Source organism: Periophthalmus magnuspinnatus, chromosome 23 (assembly GCF_009829125.3).
Source record: "Periophthalmus magnuspinnatus isolate fPerMag1 chromosome 23, fPerMag1.2.pri, whole genome shotgun sequence".
Taxonomy (NCBI): Eukaryota; Metazoa; Chordata; class Actinopteri; order Gobiiformes; family Gobiidae; genus Periophthalmus; species Periophthalmus magnuspinnatus.
In genome coordinates, this window is record NC_047148.1 from 18,825,384 (window position 1) to 18,846,132 (window position 20,749).

Here is a 20,749-nt window from a genome sequence, read left to right on the forward strand (position 1 = left end):
CTTGTTTGTATTTCTCAGACAAAACTTAAAGGGCCTGTACTTCCTTTTTATTTCTTCTATGTCAGGAAAATGTCCATGATGTGTGCTGTAAGTGCAGCTCTGTGCCAAAAAACTTTGCCTTATTAATGGGTGTTACTTTATAGTTCCTGACTGAAGACTATAAAATAACACCCATGTGTCATGGCCAATTTTGTTCTTAGGCATGTTATTAGATGAGAACCATGTGGAATCAACTACCATGGAGCATACCAGACAGTTGATCATGGAGCAGTGTAGTGAGAGAAGGACGAAGTGTTCTTCACTTGTGGGTACAAATCTGGTAACAGTTATGCTGTACAGTGGATACTGAACCACTCCAAACTGCTTCTGTGTTGTTTGTATGTTTGACTGTTAGTATGTATTTGTGTAATTATGGAGTAAATATATCTGTCTACATTTGGTTGCCTTTGGTAATACAAGACAGTCCTGTGTCTTTAGACATAAGAGAGTCTTGGCCACAGCTGTGTCCTGCAGTGCTCCCGGTGTGCTTCTGCCTTTAGGAGCAGCTGTTTGTCCTGGTGGTTTTGGTTTGTGGAGATGCGGTTGTAGGTCACAAACCGACATCATATTGTGCTACGACCCAGTGTACAGCTGCGGTGACCAGGGTATAGCCCAGACCAACGGCCTGAGAGTGTGCTAATTGTATGGTTGTGGCCAAAGGCAGGCAGTGGCAGGTTTATCATGCAAAGAGATGGATGGAAGGGTTGACTTTGCTCTACTGTAACCCGTGATCATGGCAAATCTATAAATGGGCATGCCTCTGTTTAGTGCTGAAATGGATAACAGAATCTTCCCACGGCCACAACAGTCAAGTGTCCCTCTTAGTGACTATACAATTTCTGACTCAGCTCAAGTTTGAAAACCAAAGTCAGGAATTTACACAATGAAAGCTTGCCAAAGTATACAGTCCAGCCCCGTCAGTGTTTGTCACATCCTAATGCATGACCCCACTGCTGTGCAAGAAACACTAAAATGGTCTTTGTTGTGTTTTCTTACAGTGGAACCAGTAGACCTCTTGAAGATTTTAGATTTTCACAATTTACCGGAGGGTGTTACGAAAACAACAGGATTTTGCACACATCGGCGGTCAACACAAGGATCTGATGAAGCCTACCGAGTATCCAAGGATGCCCAGCTCTCTGCGCCCACCAAACAACTCTATTCAGGTAAGCTACTCCATTTTAATACTACATCAGAAACACTCAGACACTCCTTTGCCTGGATATATCCTCAAGGCTTTCCGGGGAAATCCCAAAGTGTTCCTAGACCAGCTGGTAGACATAGTTCCAGCTTTTCCTACTCATTTGTTAAATCGTTTTTCTATAAAGGATAATGTTGCTTTTTTATTTTTTTTAGCTAATTTGGTCGTAATTATCTCAACATGGAACAAAACTACAGAGGGAAACACTACAAATGTATATATACACCACGCTTCTTGTTAAAACTAGATAAGATTAAAAGTGCCCCATTAAAATGAATGGAAAAGCAGTGAAAACAGAGGTGGGGTGAAGGGACGTCTGGATTTCCACTTCTGCCTTGTTCTATTGTGCTGACGTGGCTTTGGGTTACTGCTCCTCTCTCCTCCTCCCTCCGTCTTCTCTTCTTCTCCTTATTTTCCCTCACAATTTTCTCTCATTCTCATCCACCATTGCTACTGGCTAACTTCTCTTTAGCATCTAGACTCAGAGTAATGGTTTGTTATTTTTCCTCTAGCTCAGTGTTTCCCAACGAGGGTTACGGGAGCGTTTAGCAGGGGGGCACTTAGCGGCTTTCGGATATTTAGAAGAAGGTGAAATTTAATACAGATGTTCTTTGTTGTGCGTTTAACACCCTCGAGAAGGTTTTGGAGGAGTTTGGACATCAGTTTCAGGATCAAATTATAACTGAATACTGCTTTTCAACGTATATATTTGCCTGGTATATGGTTTAGAGGGTCCTCAAGTGTGAAACGTTAGACGAAAAAGTTGGAAAGCACTGCTCTAGCTGACAGATAGCATTGGTGCTGCTGGGACTCAAACAGGAAGGGGACTAGCTATTCTTTCCTCTTAAGACTTCTCGAAGCTTGTATTGGATGGCGGCCCCAGACGTTTTCACAGATGTATCTTTGGCCTGACTGGACCTTTGATGCGTGTCATGGCTCAGCTCTGGGGCTTTAGGTTCGAGCCTGCGGAGATGGCGTGTTTTGTCATGCTCTTCAATCAAACAAACGGAGTTCTCTTTGAAGCCGGGTGACACCACAGTCCATATGAGGCGCAGAGATAAATATGCTGTAATTATACTTCTGCGGATCCTACAAAATAATAGTCTGCAATGTTTAAAACAAACTTGAGAGAGTACATTACAGGCCTCAGTGGTCGCCCAATCTTTAAACAGCAATATGTAAAAATTTCTGGAGTTACTGTAAAAAGAAAAGGCGTAGATAGATGTAATTATGTAAATAAAACAAGGCAAAAACATTAGATTTCACAATACTTTCACAATGACTTGGAGATAGTGATAAAAATCGAAGTAACTGTGGCATAACTGTCTGCTATTTTGGTGAAATGGTCTAGCGCCAAGAAAATCTGGCTATTAAGTTGTTGGCCTATCACCCAGCCCTAACTTTGAGAATTTATTGTGCTATTTTTCCCTATTCACAGTCATAGAAATATCATAATAATAGGTAACAAAGAAAGTGTGTCATCTCTGCAACGATATTGTCTGACCCTGTAAGTGTCAAAGCCACAACTAGAGACAAGTTTTGCGGTGTTATTGAAGAGAGCAAGCAGAGGGGCATACCTCTTAAATAAGAATAAATACACTGTAGAAATGTTTATGTTCATTCAAATGCTGTACAGTGTTGACAGAGTGTCCATTTGTATAGTTAGCCTTACTTTGGCAAATTACACTAGTATATTCCAAAAGAAACTGACCCTATGAAATCATTTTACCCATTTCCATTAAACCCATGTTCGCTGCTAAATTATGACTTTGGCCCAGAGCGTAAATTATCAATGTCATAGTTTAAGTGACAAGTAAAGTGTGAATTCAAAGAGGAAACATGTACCGTGTATACAAGCTTCTTTTTTCCCATCCGTTTGGTATTAGCAGTAGCTCTGATGCAGAATTAAAGTGGCCCATGACCCTAAGCCAGTCTGTAATGATGTGTTGGAAAAGTGCAAGAGCAGACATGCAATCATTAAGCAAACACGTGGAAGAGATGATTCATTTCAATATACTAACGATTGGAAACACAAGGAATCTTTCTTAGTATTTTGTACTGTGGAAAAAGAAGCAGGCAACACTTCTATGCTGTACAAGTGAAAACAGAAAGTACTTTGTCTATGTTGGCACATGTTCAGATGCTCTCGTGGAGCAGTACAGTCAATCAGATGCAGTCATCCCAGTCTCAGTGATATCTGACCAACTCGGTTTTGTTTGTCTTCTCTTGTGAGCTCAGTCGTTGCTGGAATTGGAGCCATGTAGTTCCAGTTTTATTACTCTTAATGAGCAACTACACTAGAGAAACCAGCCTCAGTAAGCAGAAACATACAGTAATGCTTTAGGACATGGTGTTTTGTTTGAATTTGGTTTGGCATAAATCAAATCAGATTATCAAACCAACAAGTAAAAGTCTGCAGTTCTTTCCTACAAACAGTCCTGCATTAACAGTGTGGCCCAGGTGCATCACGTTTAATAAAAATCTAAAACTTACTCTTTATGTGCAAATCCACAAACATGTTTAATATGTTGCCTAAGGGATCTGGAATGCTGTTTCTCCAAAAGAGAAGAATACATTTTGACAGCGGTGACTGAGTCGCCTTTTTTATTGTGAAGAAATGTTTCTATGGTCCATTTACCAACTAGAGTGATAGTTGAGAGGTTCTGTCACAGAGCTGGCATTACTTCTGCTTCTGACTCTGTAACCAATTATATGTTTTTAAGAATAAATGAGGCATGTAGGGACAGAATATGACCCTCCAAAATGTTATGTATTTTCAGGTAATTTGGGTCGTTTGTAGTGTTGTAAACTCTGGGTTTTTTGGCACCATTGACCCTGCGTTCTCACTGTGCTCCCTCATAGAGGAGGAATGAGCTATCTGTCATCTGGGGGCCTGGAGCACAGGTTGGAGAAACACATTCCTGAGAAACCTGAGCCTGGTGGAGTGACCCCACACTGCCCTCCACCAGGACCCTATGAGCCCTACAGCAGCAGGACAGCACAGCGGAGATGCTTATTCTTTTCTCATATCTGTAGCTCCTTGTCACTACCTCAGTACAGTACGTCTTACAAGAGCAGATACGCCATTCTTCAAGGAATATCCAAATATAGTTTTAATGAGGGTCATTTATATTCACGCAAATCTTTAGACCAGATGTTTTCAAAATCAAACAATTAAAACATTCAAAAGACAGAAGATGAACAAGAAACAAACAAATGGATAACAGTCTCAAGAGTATTTAAGATTATTCTTATTTTGAATTTTACTCTTGCAATGTGATCACTGAAATAGAATAAGTTAAATATAGAGTAAACAAGAAGACCATAGCTTCTGCGACTCTGGTATGGTTTAGTACTTGAGCCCCTCTGCTTTGTCCAACCTCAGGTTTCCATACCACATTCCCTCAGAGGCAGCTCATCCTCCTCGGCCTCTGATTGGCTGCTCAGACGGACTTGTGCCAATGTTACATTTTCCAGACCGCGGTAAAGCAGGAGTCTGATGGCTGCATGAGGTGCTACAAAACCACTGCAACCACAAATCTGGACTCTTTCTTCACAGTTCTGGAACTTTTTCTTGTCTGCTGAAAGACTATATTCTTAAGACTCCGAATGAAGCGCCAATCAATCTGTCTCCTATGTTTTTAGATAGAAAGATATGCATGATGTCTTTTGCATTGCACTATATTTCCTTTGTTTGAGAAATAAACCACATGCTATAAAAATATGAAGGGTGATGGATCAGAGCAATGGAATTTTGTCCCTCTACACACTGCACTCTCACATTTCTTTCTTTTTCTGTCTGTGTTCATCCTTAATATATTATCATTTTGATTCATTCTTTCACCTTTGTGTTCAGGTGATGTGTTCCCAGAAGACTTTTCCATCTTGGCCACAGTGAAGCCAAAGAAGGGCAGCCAGTCTTTCCTGTTGTCTGTGTACAATGAGCAGGGCATCCAGCAGCTGGGCCTGGAGGTCGGCCGCTCCCCTGTATTCCTCTATGAGGACCAAACAGGCAAACCCAGCCCTGAGGACTACCCGCTCTTCAGAGGAGTCAATCTCGCCGATGGAAAGTAAGTGCCGTGTTTAGTGATTTAGGGATCAGCTATCAATCTGTCATCACAATATGCAAGTAAACGTCTTCCCATTACATGTAATCAGGGCCTGTTTAAGCCTTTGGCACATCTGCATTGGACTGATTGTACTGGCACTAACAGGTGAAATAAGAAGAATGAAAGAATTAAGAATTACAAACTAAATGGACTTACTTGTTATGTCACGTCATGTCTCTAAATCACAGCGAAGTTATTTTTGTCTGTACTCTGGGGCCACAATTATAGTTGAGTTGTACAACCACAAACACAAGAGAGACATTTTGTTATTGCTGCTTTGTGTGTGCTGGAGTGTATAATGCAATAACCGTTTGTGATACAATGTTTGGAAATATAATTCTTCAAGTTATTCCACCATTTAAATCTTTTGGCACTTTTTCTCATGTCTACACTATAAAAATGTCTATCAAATACAATAATAATACAATAATTGAGTGCAGTGTGTGCTAATGCTAATGCTATTTCATATGTCTTTTCCAGGTGGCATCGGGTGGCCATCAGTGTGCACAAACAGAGCATCACTCTCATTTTGGACTGTAAAAAGAAGACCACACAGAAACTGCTCCGAAGCCCCAACCCCATTATTGACACCAAAGGAATTATTGTGTTTGGAACTAGGATACTTGATGAAGAGGTTTTTGAGGTAGGCATCTCTCCAATTTCAAGTATTCCTCAGCAGATTTACAATATTGCATCTGTATTAAAATGATGAGAGTCAACACTGCGTGGCTCATTTCTGTAGACTTTTGTTCTGCAATTTTGCTGCCTGTAGCGTTGTTTAATGGGACGTTTCCTGTTGGACTTTTAGTCTTGGGTCTGAGGCAATGGGAGAAAATAGACAAAGACGCCATTGAATAATAAGATAGGCCTGTGTTTTAATCTAATTATTTATGTGTGTGTGTATAAAGATTGTAACATTTGTTGAAATCAGATCAAATGAGCAGATAGTGCTAGGAGGTCTTGCGGGCACTTCGAGAAACCCTCGTCAAAGATAAGATCAGAATTCAAAATTCCAGACGTACAGTCACACCTATTACCAAAAAGACCTCGCCACCTCACTGTGGTTTCAAAAGAGTTCTAATCTTCTCATCAGCAATGTGGTTTTCTTGTTTATATATTTTCTCAACAAGCTTTGACAAGTTTTTTTTTATTGTTATTAAAGAAAGGGCTTTCCCATAGTTTTATCCGGATCATTACTGAGGGAGCTTAATGTTGAAATGCCAGAATGCGCTAATACCCGCTGATGCCCCATGTAAACACAAGAATAATGTATGCTGATCCTTGGAGCGCAGCTGTCTACTGTGAGCTGAGCGGTGCTTGCATTTGTGTGTTAGCTGTATATGAACCATCCGAGGCAAACACACATGTGTGTGCTAAGAGGCACAAGGAATCGTATTGTCTTTGTACTGTCAGAGTGGCTGCTTGTTTAAAGGGGGATTAGTCTGTGAGTCTAGGGCCCTCAATAATAATTAGTAACAGAGGTTGACTGATGTGAGTGATGCTGAGCCAGCTGACCTTTCACCTCTGCACTGCTAAACTCCAGCTCACAGAATGAATGGAATATGACATCATCAGCTCCAAGCGCGTCTCAGCCGTCGTCTTAGCCATCTCCACATATGATGGGATGTAAAAGTACACTTTTTTACTGATATCCTAAAACATTGTAATGGTCATTGGACAAATGTACAGTCTGGCATGAACAGCTTTTGGCTCTGTTCAAATAGTACTATAAGTATGCATTAAAAATCAGTGGTAGAACTTGATTCTCCTATGTGACAGTATTAAATTATAGTTAATGACATTAAATTGACACAATTTCCAAGTGTATAAGTCAGACTAGTAGTTGCCATGAGAACAGACTGATATTTTGTGAGGGGTTGTTTTAAGGGCTCCTGCTGTGTCTGCCAGGTGGGAGGCACGGCCGACTCCGGAGAGTGAGCCAAATGGAAAATATGTTGCGTTGTTTTCAAATTGAGGTTCCCTTTCTCCCGTTTACTCCCTTCTCCAAAGTTTTCCTTGCTAAAGATGACTGTGTATGAAACAAACCATGTTTGTACGTACAGTAGCCGTGGGTCTGCTGATGCCTATGGACTCAAGTGGTTAGTGGTTTGGTTACTGTGGCCACAGATCTGTCTCAGTCTACCTCTCTGCCTTTTCCTGGTATCAAGCACAAGACATCTCTCCTGCCAGTTAAGACACAGAGTGTAATTATGGTGGGGATGATTTAAGAAGAAAACAATTTCACCTGGTAATGATGTGTTACAAATGTAACAGTAATTACAGAGTTATAAAGACTGTCATACACCTCTAAATATGGCTCATTAGAGTCTATTACTGCGTCATTATAACAGCAGCTAATGACTTTTTTACATATTAAGTTTGGGCTTAAATTGAGTGTATTTGTGAAGCAAACACAGCCTCAAACTGTGTTTATTATGTGGCATAAGAAAATGAGTCCAACATGCCTAATTGCAGAGCGGTAAAGTGTGTAATAGTATAAGTGTAAAAAGTATCGGTGTTTAAGTAAGAGTACACACATCTGCATAAGTACTACTTTGATTTTTGTTGCAAAGCTAAATTAAAAGCTGTCACTAATATTAATAAATTAATTATTTCATATTAACTAACTAATATTAATGTTTTTTAAGTAAGTAGACATCTTTTAGTTTTTTCATCACATTGAAGTGAAGTGGAGATGGTCCAAAGCATAGTACAAATGATCATGTTGGATGGAAAATGGGAAGGAGATATAGAGTCATCACTTTGGATCAAACCCCGGAAACATTGATAACGCTCTGTTTTGTGCTCATGACCTCATCCTGAGGTTTTTGGTTTCCACTGCTCCGACTGTCTGTCCTTGTCATGTGTTTGATTGTTTAGAAAGGGTTAGTAAAACTTTGTGAAAATAGATTGTGCAGCCAAGACACTAGTGTTCATTTATAATAGGACAGAGAGAAGCCAGCACATGAACTTGGGCTTGTTAAGAGCTTTATTAGACTGGTGACTTTTACACATTCTCGTGCCTTCAGTCTGGGTCACTACCCTTTGGAGATCAGAGGGATCAGTCATGAGGAACAGAGGTGCATCTGAAGGATCTCATTTACACCTTCACCCAAACCTGCATGTACTTTTTGCATTCTGAAGACTAAATATGTGTGGTTATGCTATACTGTGTAAAACATATACACAAAATAATACTCATTTTAACTGTTTAGCACATCACGCATTTTAAAGTACAACAAACCTGCAAAATGTTGTCTTCCAAAGAAGTTAAAACTGTGGTTTGTACAGTTTTTCTACTAGGTACTTGAAAGGCTGATGATAAGCTGATTAGGGTCGTTTTATCTGGATTAAATGTCATAACTTGATAATAAACAGGGGCGCTTTTGGTTGTTACGTTTAGGTTTTCACAGATAAGTCTAAAAATGAAGTTTATGGTGTAATAGTTTCTTTTCAGCATATAATGAGCCTATTTTCTTTGCCATGTGTTGTCATATGGAGATGGTTTACTCAGTATTGGGTTATAATTGAACACATCCTTCAAAAATGGCCATTGAACGACCTTTTTGGAGATATTTTTGGCCTTATTACTGAAAGACTGCTAGAACTACATAAAAATGACAAAAATAAAGCAATTGTCCAACTGTGCCAGCACACCTCTCTTAATAGTGTACACTGGGCAGCAGAATTCCCAGCCTCCCCCCCCCAAGTCGTTCAAGTTTCCACTGCGGATAATGAAACAGAAATTCTCTAACTCGTGTCAGATGTTTGTCTTTCACTCACTTTTCCTCTGTTATTCCTTCACTGTGTCAGCACGTCGAAGTGTGCCCTCAGCAGTTTTCTTATGTAGATTTCTGCTAACAGCCAACTCAAACAGTCTTTTTCTTTGCTTTTAGGCTCGGCAAGATGTTCAGATTTCCACTAGAGCAAAAGAAAACGCTATAGGTAGATGATGTCGAGTTAAATAGTCAGAAAAGACGCTCTCGTTAGGGTTGAGTTTTGATAGAGAAGCTGTGGGAACATGGAGAGATGAGGTCGAGGGTGGAAAGGAGGGATGAGGGAGAGATTTTTTCAGGGGCTTGAGTTGGATAAGTTTGGGTAAGTTGTGTGGCAGACAGGTTTGTTGCTCTTGGAAGCCTCGACCCGCTGGAGTCAAGCTGGAGTCTGGATGAGTAGGTTGATGCTGTCTGTATTTATGAGTTGAAGCTTTTGTTCGAAATTGGATCAAGGTTAAGCTTCTCAATGTCATAACGGTAAAAAGATTATCCTTTTTCTATTTCAAAAGGAGACCGAATCCCCCGACTCACTGAATAGTTGAGCTTTCTTTTCTAAATACAACAAAATAGGCATGTCTAATTGGTGATCATGGAGAGAGTTTGGACTTTTTTGTTTTCATTTTGTTGGAATTTATTAAGGATTAGGTTTGTCTGTGTTGTTTATGATCAGGAAATTAATATTAGTAGCCATTTTTTAAATAAAACAAAACATATACACATTGAATCACGAATTGGGATCGTTTCAAACGTGAGGAAAAACTATTGTGAATATGTTTTTGTCATCTCCCCCAGCCTTATACCAAAGCCCCAGGCAGGTGTTGACTGTTGTCCATCCTGATTTATGTCCCCACTGCAGCTCGCTGACCTGCGCTCCATGTTGTTTGGTTTCTGCGGTCATGTTGGAAAAAGCCCAGGTGGTGGCGGGACTGTGAATGTGCTCGTGTGCTGCGCTCTGGCAGAAAAAAAAACGACTCCGAGCTCACGGCTGACTGTGTAAATATGTCATGGAAGTAGTTCTCCTTAAGCACAGCCAGACCTCCCACAATCCCACTCTGCTCCGGCGGGGTTGTCCTACCCGCATTCTCTATTAGCACACAGGAAATGATAAATAATAACTGCCTTCTGGGTAACACGCAGAGGTGCCACTGTCTTATGTCTTTATTGTTTGTTTTTTTACTCCACGTCTTCAGTAGTCGGGTCTTACAGAATTTAATAAAATGCATTAGCTCGAAATGTGTCAGGCATTTTGAGTCCTGTGCTTTTCAGTAGAGGGAACACAATGAGCTCAGTCTCTCTTTCATGATTGTGGGTCAGGCGCAGATGCCTCCAGATGTTTGGCTTCAGCCCCACTAGAGCTCTCCTATGCCCCCATCTGGTCACAAGCATGTATCGCATATATTCACATGGGTATTTCAAGTGCTGGAATCACTGTAGAAGTACTGTAGTTTTACCACTGACAGCACCATGCATATGATTATCGTGATTACTTCATTCCACCTTAGTCTAATTATTCTACTGCTATCTGCTATTACACTCAGTCAAACCACTAAACGTCCCGTATAAGAAGAACCCGATATCACTCTGAAGGGGACATGCAAAACCAGCCATGGCTTGAACTCAAAATTATTCTTATCCTTTCTGATTTGTGTGTTTGAAACTATTTCGGTAACATAAAGTATAAGTGAGGACAGCCATTTTGTTCTGCTGGTTTGCAGCGGAGTGTGGCTGGAGGAGCAGCGGCCAGCATCTCTGTCGTATATCAGAGTCGTCCAGGGTTTGGCTGACAGCTGTAGCCCTGTTATTGTCAGACGAGTGCGCCTTAAGCACCGCTCTGACGGACGATATGATGCTCCACAAGTGAAGTATGACAGCGTCTCTCAAGTTAAATAGGAACAGTGATTGCATATCTTTTATCATTCCCATAGTGTTCTCGCCAGCGGTGTTTGGGTGTGGGATGAGTGGTGTGTGCGTTTGTGTGTGTGTGGATGTAACCTATATGTGATAATAGGATCTAGTGTTTGTTGCACATGTGTTATTTGTATAGACGACACGCTGATTCACTATAGCTGTAGTTGTAATGTGAGTTATTACTTCCTGTTGGTTGAAGGGATCCTGACACAAGCTGGAGTCTTTGTGAGAGGTCCAAAAGTAGGAGCGCTGACAAATATATGCATAAAAGCGCATTTGCAACTCAATATGGTTTGAAATAATGTAAAACGCAGCATTTGAATGAGTTATTTCATGTACAGAATCATGTTTTATCTGAATATCCTGAGACATCTTATTCTCACAGTGCTGTATATATTTACAAAATCATATTAACCTGCAAAACATCAAATTATCAACAGTTTGCTGCCTTTGAAATCAATCAAATATTAGTTTCCTGTAAAACCTATATGTATTTAGTGTATGTATTATAGTCATTTTGTAGTTTTTTATCATGTGCAACTTTTTATTTCACTCATTTCATCCCATTTCTAGATTTTGAATTGTGTTTTTGTCCTGACTCTGCAGTGCTTTATGGATTAGCTGATAAAAAACAAGTTTGTTCACATATTTCCTGAAATCCCTGAAGTAATGGTCATGGCTGAGAGAGAGAGAGAGAGCTGGCGTAGGTGCAGTAGTACATCATAGGAATTTGCTGTGCTTTCTTACATCTGTTGAACTGTTGCTTATATAAGTTCTTGTTCTTTTGAGCGGTATGCTGAGAAAATGCATCTCTGACTCGTGGTAAAGTAAAACAGCTTGTGTAGGAACCGCTCCGTTTTAAGTATTTGCATAAATATTACATTCGGTCCCATACAAATGCAGGCTGATACTACATGTGTGTAACTTTTTGGTGAAGCGTACGCCACCTGCTTATCTCCACGCAGATGTTCTTGCTTTGCCTGAAATGTTAGTAGTATTGAATTAAACGTATCCATCGTGCATGCATTTAATTACGCTTGTATTGCTCAAAAACGCATTAAAAAACATGCATTCCGACAGTGAGCGGGACATGCTCTCCACAGATCTGAACTGTAACTTGGATTGACGACATCACCTTCTTGACAAACCGCAGATCCAGCAGACCCGTCACCACATCTTAGCACCGTTAAATGCGCGTTACTATAGTTGAAACTGATGAAAAGATGAATTGTTCAGTCCTTTGCGTCTAATAAACAGTAAATCCTCCACATCCCCTCTCAGTGCAGATAACTTGGACAGACCAGAATCACGTGGGGGCAGTTATAAGGCGCCATTTTAAATTTTCCTTGGGCTCTTGACTCTAGAGCCTGGAGAGGATCTGGCTAATGACTAACACAGTCCTTGTGTCCCGGAGAAAAGGATTTGTTTTTCTGTATCCCCCCATAAACATCACTGATAGCCCGAGCCAGCAACAGGAAACAGCATCTTGTGGAATCTTCTGTTACGATTATTAAAGGACGCAAAAGTCTGTGTGGCACGCTCAGCGGTTACAACTATGATCGGTGTCCTTTGTTAACTGTCACTGAGCAAACCACAAATAAAATTCATTGTGTTTGTTGGGAAAAAATAGGAATCCTTTTGAGAATCTGAGCTGGAATGACTAGCTTGGGGTTTGGCATTCTGATATAATTGAAAACATCTCCGTGCTGTTGCTTTTTCCCATGGCTGCGTCGCACACACTGAAGGGCTCAGATGAGAATTTGTTGAGCGATGACGAATGACATCATCACATTTGGACGTGATGTGAGGGAATTTTGGCTAAATTGTTTTGTAGCATATCCATTGTGTTGAATATACAGTTTACACCCGACTTCCTGTGTAGCCCGGGGATCCTTTTGAGCCTTTTTCATCTCTGCTCTGCTTCTTTTTTTTTTCATTTTTGTTTCTGAATCTTTGCCTTATGCCACTGTCCTGTGCTTCGCATAGTAGCGCCATCAATCAGGTCAGCTACCACAAGCTTGTTCATGTTCCCTTCGCCAAATACATTTACTCACCTAACACTTTGCTTGAGGGAGAAAATGCCGAGGTGTTGCTGGAAGTAATCCATCTTGTTGTAGACGCATATGCACCGGTGTATGACCCTTCTTGTTTTATATGTTAAATTAAGATAAACTGTATATATGCCAGAGTGAACACAATGTGCACAGTAACACACGACTTAATTATCATATAACTGTTAGAAAAGGAGATTCATGTGTGTATAATGCCCTTATATTAAAGCTATTTCATATGTTTGTTTGTAATCATTGTAATTAGTCTTTTCTTACATTTTCTAACTTCCTTTTTTTGTTTGTTTCCAGGGAGACATTCAGCAGCTAATGATTGTAGCAGACCACCGTGCTGCCTATGACTACTGTGAGCACTACAGCCCCGATTGTGAAGTGGCGGTACCAGACCAGCCTCAGAACCAAGACCCCAACACAGATGATTACGTACGCGCTATTTGTTTTCTAATATCGCAGTTTGATCTACAATATGCTGACAAAAAAGGCGGGTAAAAACAGGACCCAAACTTTTAAAAGTGGTGTTATAAGGGAAAGTATTTTGTTAATAATGTTGGAATGATGCTAAACTAATGTGATGCCTGCCTAAGCCTGCACCGAGCTTTCACTCATGCACTAAACAGACAATGAACTCACTATCACAACAAGAACACACACTTCACCTTTTGACCTTATGTGTAAAAGTTGACATGAGCAGTGTGCAGCTTGTTGAATGTGTTGATATATTTTATAGGCCTGAAGCACGTTCTATATATGTATTGCTCTGGAAAACGTTCACGCCGCAACAATGATGTGCAACGGAGATATTTATTGATGGATTAAATAATGAGGTGAGAGGTTGAGGCGGGGTTCTGCTCCTGGACCTCAATAAATCCATATAATGAAACACCTGTGCAAAGAAACGTTACACGCAATACAAATTAAGCCCGAAACATTATTATTGAACCATAAGTCGATGCAGTAATTATTGTGACAGGCCTAGCAATGTGAAAGGCCACTCTTCACTAATCTCAATCTGAAATTTGGAGACTGAGGTCGTTTTCAACTACTTAGGTTGATGTAAAAGAGCTTGGGTGACCAACGCAGTCTGTAAAAGTAATTCGAACTGGGAAAAAGACGCTCGGCTCACGTATACTTGTATAAATGGGCGATGCGGTTGCTGTTTGACACTTTTGTCTGACGAGGCCATTTGGATCAACTTAATATCAGTGACAGTCTCTTGCTGCCTCCGTCTGCGCAGGTGAGCCTTGGTCTGTCTGCGCAGTTTAGCCTTGGTCTGTCTGCGCAGTTGAGCCTTGGTCTGTCTGCGCAGGTGAGCCTTGGTCTGTCTGCGCAGTTTAGCCTTGGTCTGTCTGCGCAGGTGAGCCTTGGTCTGTCTGCGCAGTTTAGCCTTGGTCTGTCTGCGCTGTTTAGCCTTGGTCTATCTGCGCAGGTAAGCCTTGGTCTGTCTGCGCTGTTTAGCCTTGGTCTATCTGCGCAGGGAAGCCTTGGTCTGTCTGCGCAGGTGAGCCTTGGTCTGTCTGCGCAGTTTAGCCTTGGTCTGTCTGCGCAGTTGAGCCTTGGTCTGTCTGCGCAGTTTAGCCTTGGTCTGTCTGCGCAGGTGAGCCTTGGTCTGCCTGTGTGTGTCATTCAAAAAGCTGTTTCTCCTCCACCACCAGTGCGTACAGTCCTCACGGCACATTCAGCCACAGGTGAAAGAAAAGATGACCACGTATAGGGTTAAACGAGTGCGTGCGTAATTATGCTCTGTCCATTTGAAGTCATAGAAATAAGTTCGCCAATCATCTCTCACGTGGCTCTTGTTGCGGTGTTTGGGGTGAATGATGCACGGTAACATGGGAAAACGACCTGAGATAGAAAGATACATTATTTTTATTATTGCTATTTACGTTGTTTTGTGGTGTTTTGTTGGTAAAGAACACAGAAGAAACAGATGATCCCTACTACTACGAATATCCCTACTATGGAGATGTGGATGGCAAAGTTTATGAATCCACCACTGATGCAGAGGAGCCAACCGCAGATGCAATTAAGGTACTTACAGCCACTATGTTTGTACAACTACTGCTCAGTACTTTTGATGAATGCGTACTACATTAATGCATGTTTTTTGTTCAGTTTTTGTTTGTTTTTTCTCATAGGTGACTGATTCCGACAGCGTGGTGACCAAAGTGGAGGAGGTTATACGAGGCGGCTCTAGTAGCACCGGTGCTAAAGTAACCTCCTCCGGCTCGTCATCGTCCGGTTCTTCTAGCAGCTCCTCATCTTCAACCACGTCAACGACGGGAGACGACAACTATGCGGAGGAAACCAGTCCCTACGACAGCTACGACAGTTACGACACCTACTACGACGAATCTACACCCGCTCCAGAGAAGGACTCGACCCGCTTCACCATCACCAACATTGACAGCGGAGGGGACATCGACTTGGGCGCTGGGTCAAAGGTCGCACTTGAAACAGAGAGCGTCGTGGGAGGCGGAGGAGGAACGTTCACCGTAACAACCAACAAGACAACAGTAAGTAGACAGGAGTGCTTTTATTTGGATTTTTACCACTTATCATCTTTATATTGCCTTAAAGATCCATTTTAAATATTCTTCTAAAGGTTCACACTTCATTTCTTTGGTTAAATCCACCTGTCAGTCGCTCAGAGAAATGCTGAGGCTGATCTATGGGACGTGTGGGTGGGAAAAGTGTCTTTGTTTGAGCATAGAGCTGCGTTCAAGACAATCACAATCACAGTTTTCCTTTCCGCGTTTTCCTTATCTGACCTATGTGACTTTATTTCCATGGCATCCAACGTGACATCACTCCCAAAGAGAACTTCAAAATCATCTCCTCTGCTGGCTCATGCTGTGCTGTGCAGTTCAGTGCCACTGTCCAAACCGTACAACGTTAACATTTACATCTCCTCTTTTCCTGACAGTCCACACTCAGCGTTCACACCCTGTACCTCACCACAGCTCTAGGGCAGGGCTGGGCGATACGGCAATAAAAAAATGAATGAATCGTCGGTCTACTCCCCCGTGACAATCTTTTATCGTCATATTGCAATTTTGCGTTTTCCTGTTTAGTGCAGTTGTGTGACAGTGGAGTTAACCAGGAATATAGTGATATCTGTTAAATCCCTCAGTCATCCAAGGAGGCAAAAAAGACTCAATTCTTCCCACTATATTTCAGAGTGAATACGTTTCCCCGCTCATCCAAGTAGCTTCTTTTATTCTAGCGCAGCTCTGGTAAAGAACTGGCCTGAATATCTCTCTAAAGCAAGGGGTTAACTACACAAACTAACACATCCGAGTTGTTTACAGCGAGGGCTATCTGTATCTGAGTATCAAGTTTAAAAAAGTTCAATGCACTTAACATGACACATATTTGTTTTTTTTAAACTCCAGACCAGTTGGACAGAATCTAAGCTTAAAAGTTACTGATAAAAATAAAAAATTGAATACATAATTTGTGTTTTGGCATATTGATCACCCGTATAATACTTTTCGAGATTATTATTCCAGTGCAATTTCTAGTAAAGGTTAAAAAGAATTAGCAGAATTAGCATTAGTAGTTTTTGATGCTTTCGTTAACTTTTTCCACGTGGGCGATTGTAGAAAGTTTCTGTGTTTAGATCTTGCTTTATCTAATCATTCTTAATTACTGGACAGGATACACATATTATTTTTAATTTCTAGACCAGTAGAACGGTGTGTAGGCCTACCTCCACAAATCCAGAGACACAACTTTTACGCGTTCAACTTTTGCCACTTTTGCTTTTACCTAAACGTGTCTAAATGTAAATTAAATACATCCCGCTTGGTTGCTGATTCTCTCCACTTGTGTTAAAGGCCGGAGGCGCCTATGACGACTACGGTGGATACGACTACGGCGACGGCTCTTACACGACGGGTGGAGGCGGCGGCTCTTCTGTCCACATTGGAGGTGGAGGCGGCAGCAGTTCCACCATCACTCTTGGAGGAGGTTCTACAGGCGGCAGTTCTGTCTCGGTTGGAGGTGGTTCCGTCTCAGTTGGAGGTGGCACCATTTCCGTCGGGGGAGGCTCTGTGTCTGTAGGAAGTTCTTCTTCCACTGGGACGGGCTCAGCGAGTGCCGGCGCGGGAGCTGGTGGGTCTGTAGCCACGGGAACCGGATTGGGAATCGATGGCGAGCTCGACTATGATATTGAGAAATTCAAGGAGGAGGACATTAATTATTCTGATAGCGAGCTGGATGCATATGGTGCCTATGATGATCTGGATTATGGACACAAAGAAAAAGAGCTCCCAGCTGAGACTGATGAATATTATGGACAGGTAAAAATAAAAAAAATAAAAATAGCCAAAAGTACCAAACAAGAGGTAGTGTGTCTAATTCTGTTGTGTTTATAGATTGATGGTGCCCGTGGTGAAAAGGGGCAGAAGGGTGAGCCCGCTGTCATTGAGCCAGTAAGTTTGATAACATATATTTAGTACAAAACACAGACGTACTCTCAAATGTTTCTTTTCCATGCTGGTCTTTAGGAAAGCAACATAAAGTGGAGGGAAATTGTCACTAATGCATATAAACACACACAGTATGGATTAAAAATGAGATTATTTTACTGCCAAAGTGCTGCCTGTCTTGTCGTCAGTAAGTGTTAGCTGAATGTTAGCGGAGAATAAGCCATATTTACTCATATTTATTCTGTCAGAAAGCTGAAACAATTCAGCCAAACAAAAAGAATGAGTGTGCTGTATGATGACCATTGTGCGGTTTGTGTTTTTAGGGAATGCTGGTTGAAGGTCCACCAGGGCCTGAAGGACCAACAGTAAGTCATCTCTCTCTCACAATATTTTATCTTTTTACAGTTTCTTAAAAATATAAGTTCTTGATCAGCTGTAGAATATTGTATAAAAGCTTTAGAATTGGCTTCAAGTAAAAGTGTTAGTAATGCAAAGGGAGTAGCCTTGTGATTTCCCTCAGGAGATAAAGAACTTGTCCAGATGTGAAAGAACAAAATTATTTATTTTGCCAAGTTTTCTTAGTCAAACAGTTGCTCCTGACACTCAGCTGATGGAGTGCCATAGAAATAAGCCACTGAAGCATTAGGCAATAGTCAAACAGAAAGTGCCTCACAAAGGATTTAGCTCTCAACAGCGTTGTATTGCCTCATGCATTCCTATCTCCCACGTGTGACCACTTAGCAAGATAAAACAGCAGCATATACAGCGTCAGATATGGTATTTCTGTATTACTCTCTCTGTCAAGTTCTAATGTTTTTCCTTTACAGGGTCTCCCTGGACCCCCAGGTTCTTCTGGTTCTCCAGGCAGTCCTGGGGATCCTGGAGAGAGGGTGAGTAACATTTATATTCAGGTTAAATCTGCCTATGTGAAAAATAGTAAAAGTAATTTGGGGTTTTCCTGCAGGGTGATCCAGGTCGGCCTGGTCTTCCCGGGGCTGATGGTTTACCAGGACCTCCGGGAACTGTCCTCATGTTACCTGTAAGTACAATTCAACCACCATACCTGGTGTGGTAGCTGCACACACTTTACAGGTACCAGTTAATGACTAATGTTGTTTGGGAAGATAAATGTAATTCATACACACATCTGGGAAATGTAATGTGTGTTAGTACATATTTTGGAGTAATGCCAGTATATCTGTATATCATCAGGAGAAGAGGGGCTCAGCAGTTAAGGTTTAGACCAGAATGACAAAAACATAGGGATGTAAATTTTATCTTGCACATCTGTATTGAAAACATAAACCAGTAGCAATGATGTCACTGTTGGTTTAAATTTCACATCCTCAACATAAAAGCTGTGAAGTGGATCTTTGTTCCACTTTAGATCCACCATAAGTGTGTCAGTATACATTTTAGTGTAGTCATAAATATGGTATTTAATCTAGTCAAATATATTTTATGTGACTTTTCTGTCTTACTCACAAATCATGCAATTCCATAATATCACCAGCAGATGTCACTAGACATCCCTTTACTCATAGCCACATTTAAGTCATGCCTTCTAGATTTTAGCCATGCTTATAGCTGATTTATTTAGCACTCAAATTGGACTCTGAATTTGAGAAATCTATGTTTTGCTTTTGTTTAAAAAATCCTGATTTGAGTGATTTGAGTAATGTGTAATGTGTTTGTGTCTATAGTTCAGGTTCAGTGCTGGAGGTGACTCTGGACAAAAGGGACCTGCAATGTCAGCTCAAGAAGCCCAGATGCAAGCCATAATGCAGCAGGCCAGGGTAACCAGCACTCTACAGAACTATAACTTTTAGCTTTTTTCTACATGTCTTGTGTGAAAAGTCTTTATGACTTCAGAATGATAACATAACTTATACACAATAAAAAAATAAATACAAATAAAATAATAATATAAATATATAACATGTAGACACTACCTTGTGTGAGTGTAGTGTTTGAGTGGGTGATTGACAATTGTTTTGGTATTAGTGTCTTTCCTTTTATGTATTGATTATTCACTATATCTTTTCAGCTGGCAATGAGAGGCCCAACTGGTCCAATGGGTTTAACGGGTCGTCCTGGTCCACTTGTATGTATTTTAAAACAATTATCATCTAATTTGAAAATCCATTCTTCTGCAGTTTTGTCTCAATTGCACTTTCATTGTTAGGGACCTCCTGGTGTACCAGGTCTGAAGGGAGAGTCAGGAGAAGCCGGACCACAGGTTTGTCAAATACAAGTAGCAACATTTGTGCATTTGTACAAGTTGAAATATTTACAGTAACTGTGTGTTTCAGGGACCCAGAGGACCCATGGGCTCTCCAGGACCTCCTGGAAAACCAGGCCGAAGGGTAAAGCATTAGACTGTTGCTCTTAATACTCTGACATAAAAGCAAAACAAACTTTTACACAACTTCTTTTCAGGGTCGATCTGGAGCTGATGGTGCTAGAGGCATGCCAGGACAGTCTGGACCAAAGGTAACATCGCACTTTAAATAGTGTCTTAACTTTATGTCACAGTTGTAACATGTAACATGTTTATTGTATGTTATTTTCAGGGAGACAGGGGCTTTGATGGCCTGGCTGGGCTTCCTGGTGAAAAAGGACACAGAGTAAGTTTTTTGTCGTTTTTTGAGTTTACTTTTTGTGTTATGAGCTAAAATAACTCAGACATGTTCTTGTTACAGGGTGAACCAGGTCCTGCGGGGCCCCCTGGTGCACCTGGTGAGGATGGAGAAAGGGTAGGTGTTGCATTTCATAACAAAAAATAAATAAATAAATTAGTTTGTGAACATAGCTAAGACATTTTAAACACATTTCTGCTTAAACAACAAATGAACAAATGAACACTTTCCTCTCTGCTGCTGAACACAAACTCCAATTTTCCTCCAAAGTCCAAACTCTACCACATGATTGATTACACTATTCTATAAAAAAAAAAAAAAAAATCAATATTATTTGATCAGCTCCATCACAGTTTGATTAAAGTCTGACTAATTGCACAGCTCCATATTATTTGGGTGGTTGTTTTCTCGGCTGAATGCCAGACGTAGAGCATCATCCTGTCTCCATGATTATATAATGTCGTCACATTATAGCTGTTCTCAATTTCACCTGTTACTGAATTTTTGCTTGAATATCTTTTATATCTCCTCTCCATTGTCTGCATTTTATCCTGCCTCCATGCTCATTACCTGCTGCT

The 20,749-nt window shown here is 41.0% G+C and overlaps 2 protein-coding genes across 2 annotated transcripts in view; both read left to right on the forward strand.

Annotated features, from left to right (window-relative positions):
- Nucleotides 1–7,287, forward strand: part of LOC117392056 (collagen alpha-1(XI) chain-like) — a 44,986-nt gene extending 37,699 nt beyond the window's left edge. The window contains 5 exon segments of the mRNA XM_033990038.2: nt 1,107–1,205; nt 1,753–1,828; nt 5,097–5,310; nt 5,830–5,992; nt 7,258–7,287. Of these exon segments, the coding sequence (XP_033845929.1) occupies nt 1,107–1,205; nt 1,753–1,828; nt 5,097–5,310; nt 5,830–5,992; nt 7,258–7,287 (582 nt within the window).
- The window catches only part of LOC117391992 (collagen alpha-1(V) chain-like), a 36,693-nt gene continuing 16,987 nt past the window's right edge, over nt 1,044–20,749 (forward strand). Inside the window, exons 1-18 of the mRNA XM_033989955.2 lie at nt 1,044–1,205; nt 5,097–5,310; nt 5,830–5,992; nt 13,394–13,525; nt 15,014–15,130; nt 15,238–15,615; nt 16,939–17,403; nt 17,479–17,535; nt 17,856–17,897; nt 18,360–18,422; nt 18,497–18,571; nt 19,236–19,328; nt 19,580–19,636; nt 19,718–19,771; nt 19,845–19,898; nt 19,972–20,025; nt 20,106–20,159; nt 20,235–20,288. Of these exons, the coding sequence (XP_033845846.1) occupies nt 13,412–13,525; nt 15,014–15,130; nt 15,238–15,615; nt 16,939–17,403; nt 17,479–17,535; nt 17,856–17,897; nt 18,360–18,422; nt 18,497–18,571; nt 19,236–19,328; nt 19,580–19,636; nt 19,718–19,771; nt 19,845–19,898; nt 19,972–20,025; nt 20,106–20,159; nt 20,235–20,288 (1,731 nt within the window). The 5' untranslated portion in view covers nt 1,044–1,205; nt 5,097–5,310; nt 5,830–5,992; nt 13,394–13,411. The remainder of the gene's footprint in view (nt 1,206–5,096; nt 5,311–5,829; nt 5,993–13,393; nt 13,526–15,013; nt 15,131–15,237; nt 15,616–16,938; nt 17,404–17,478; nt 17,536–17,855; nt 17,898–18,359; nt 18,423–18,496; nt 18,572–19,235; nt 19,329–19,579; nt 19,637–19,717; nt 19,772–19,844; nt 19,899–19,971; nt 20,026–20,105; nt 20,160–20,234; nt 20,289–20,749) is intronic.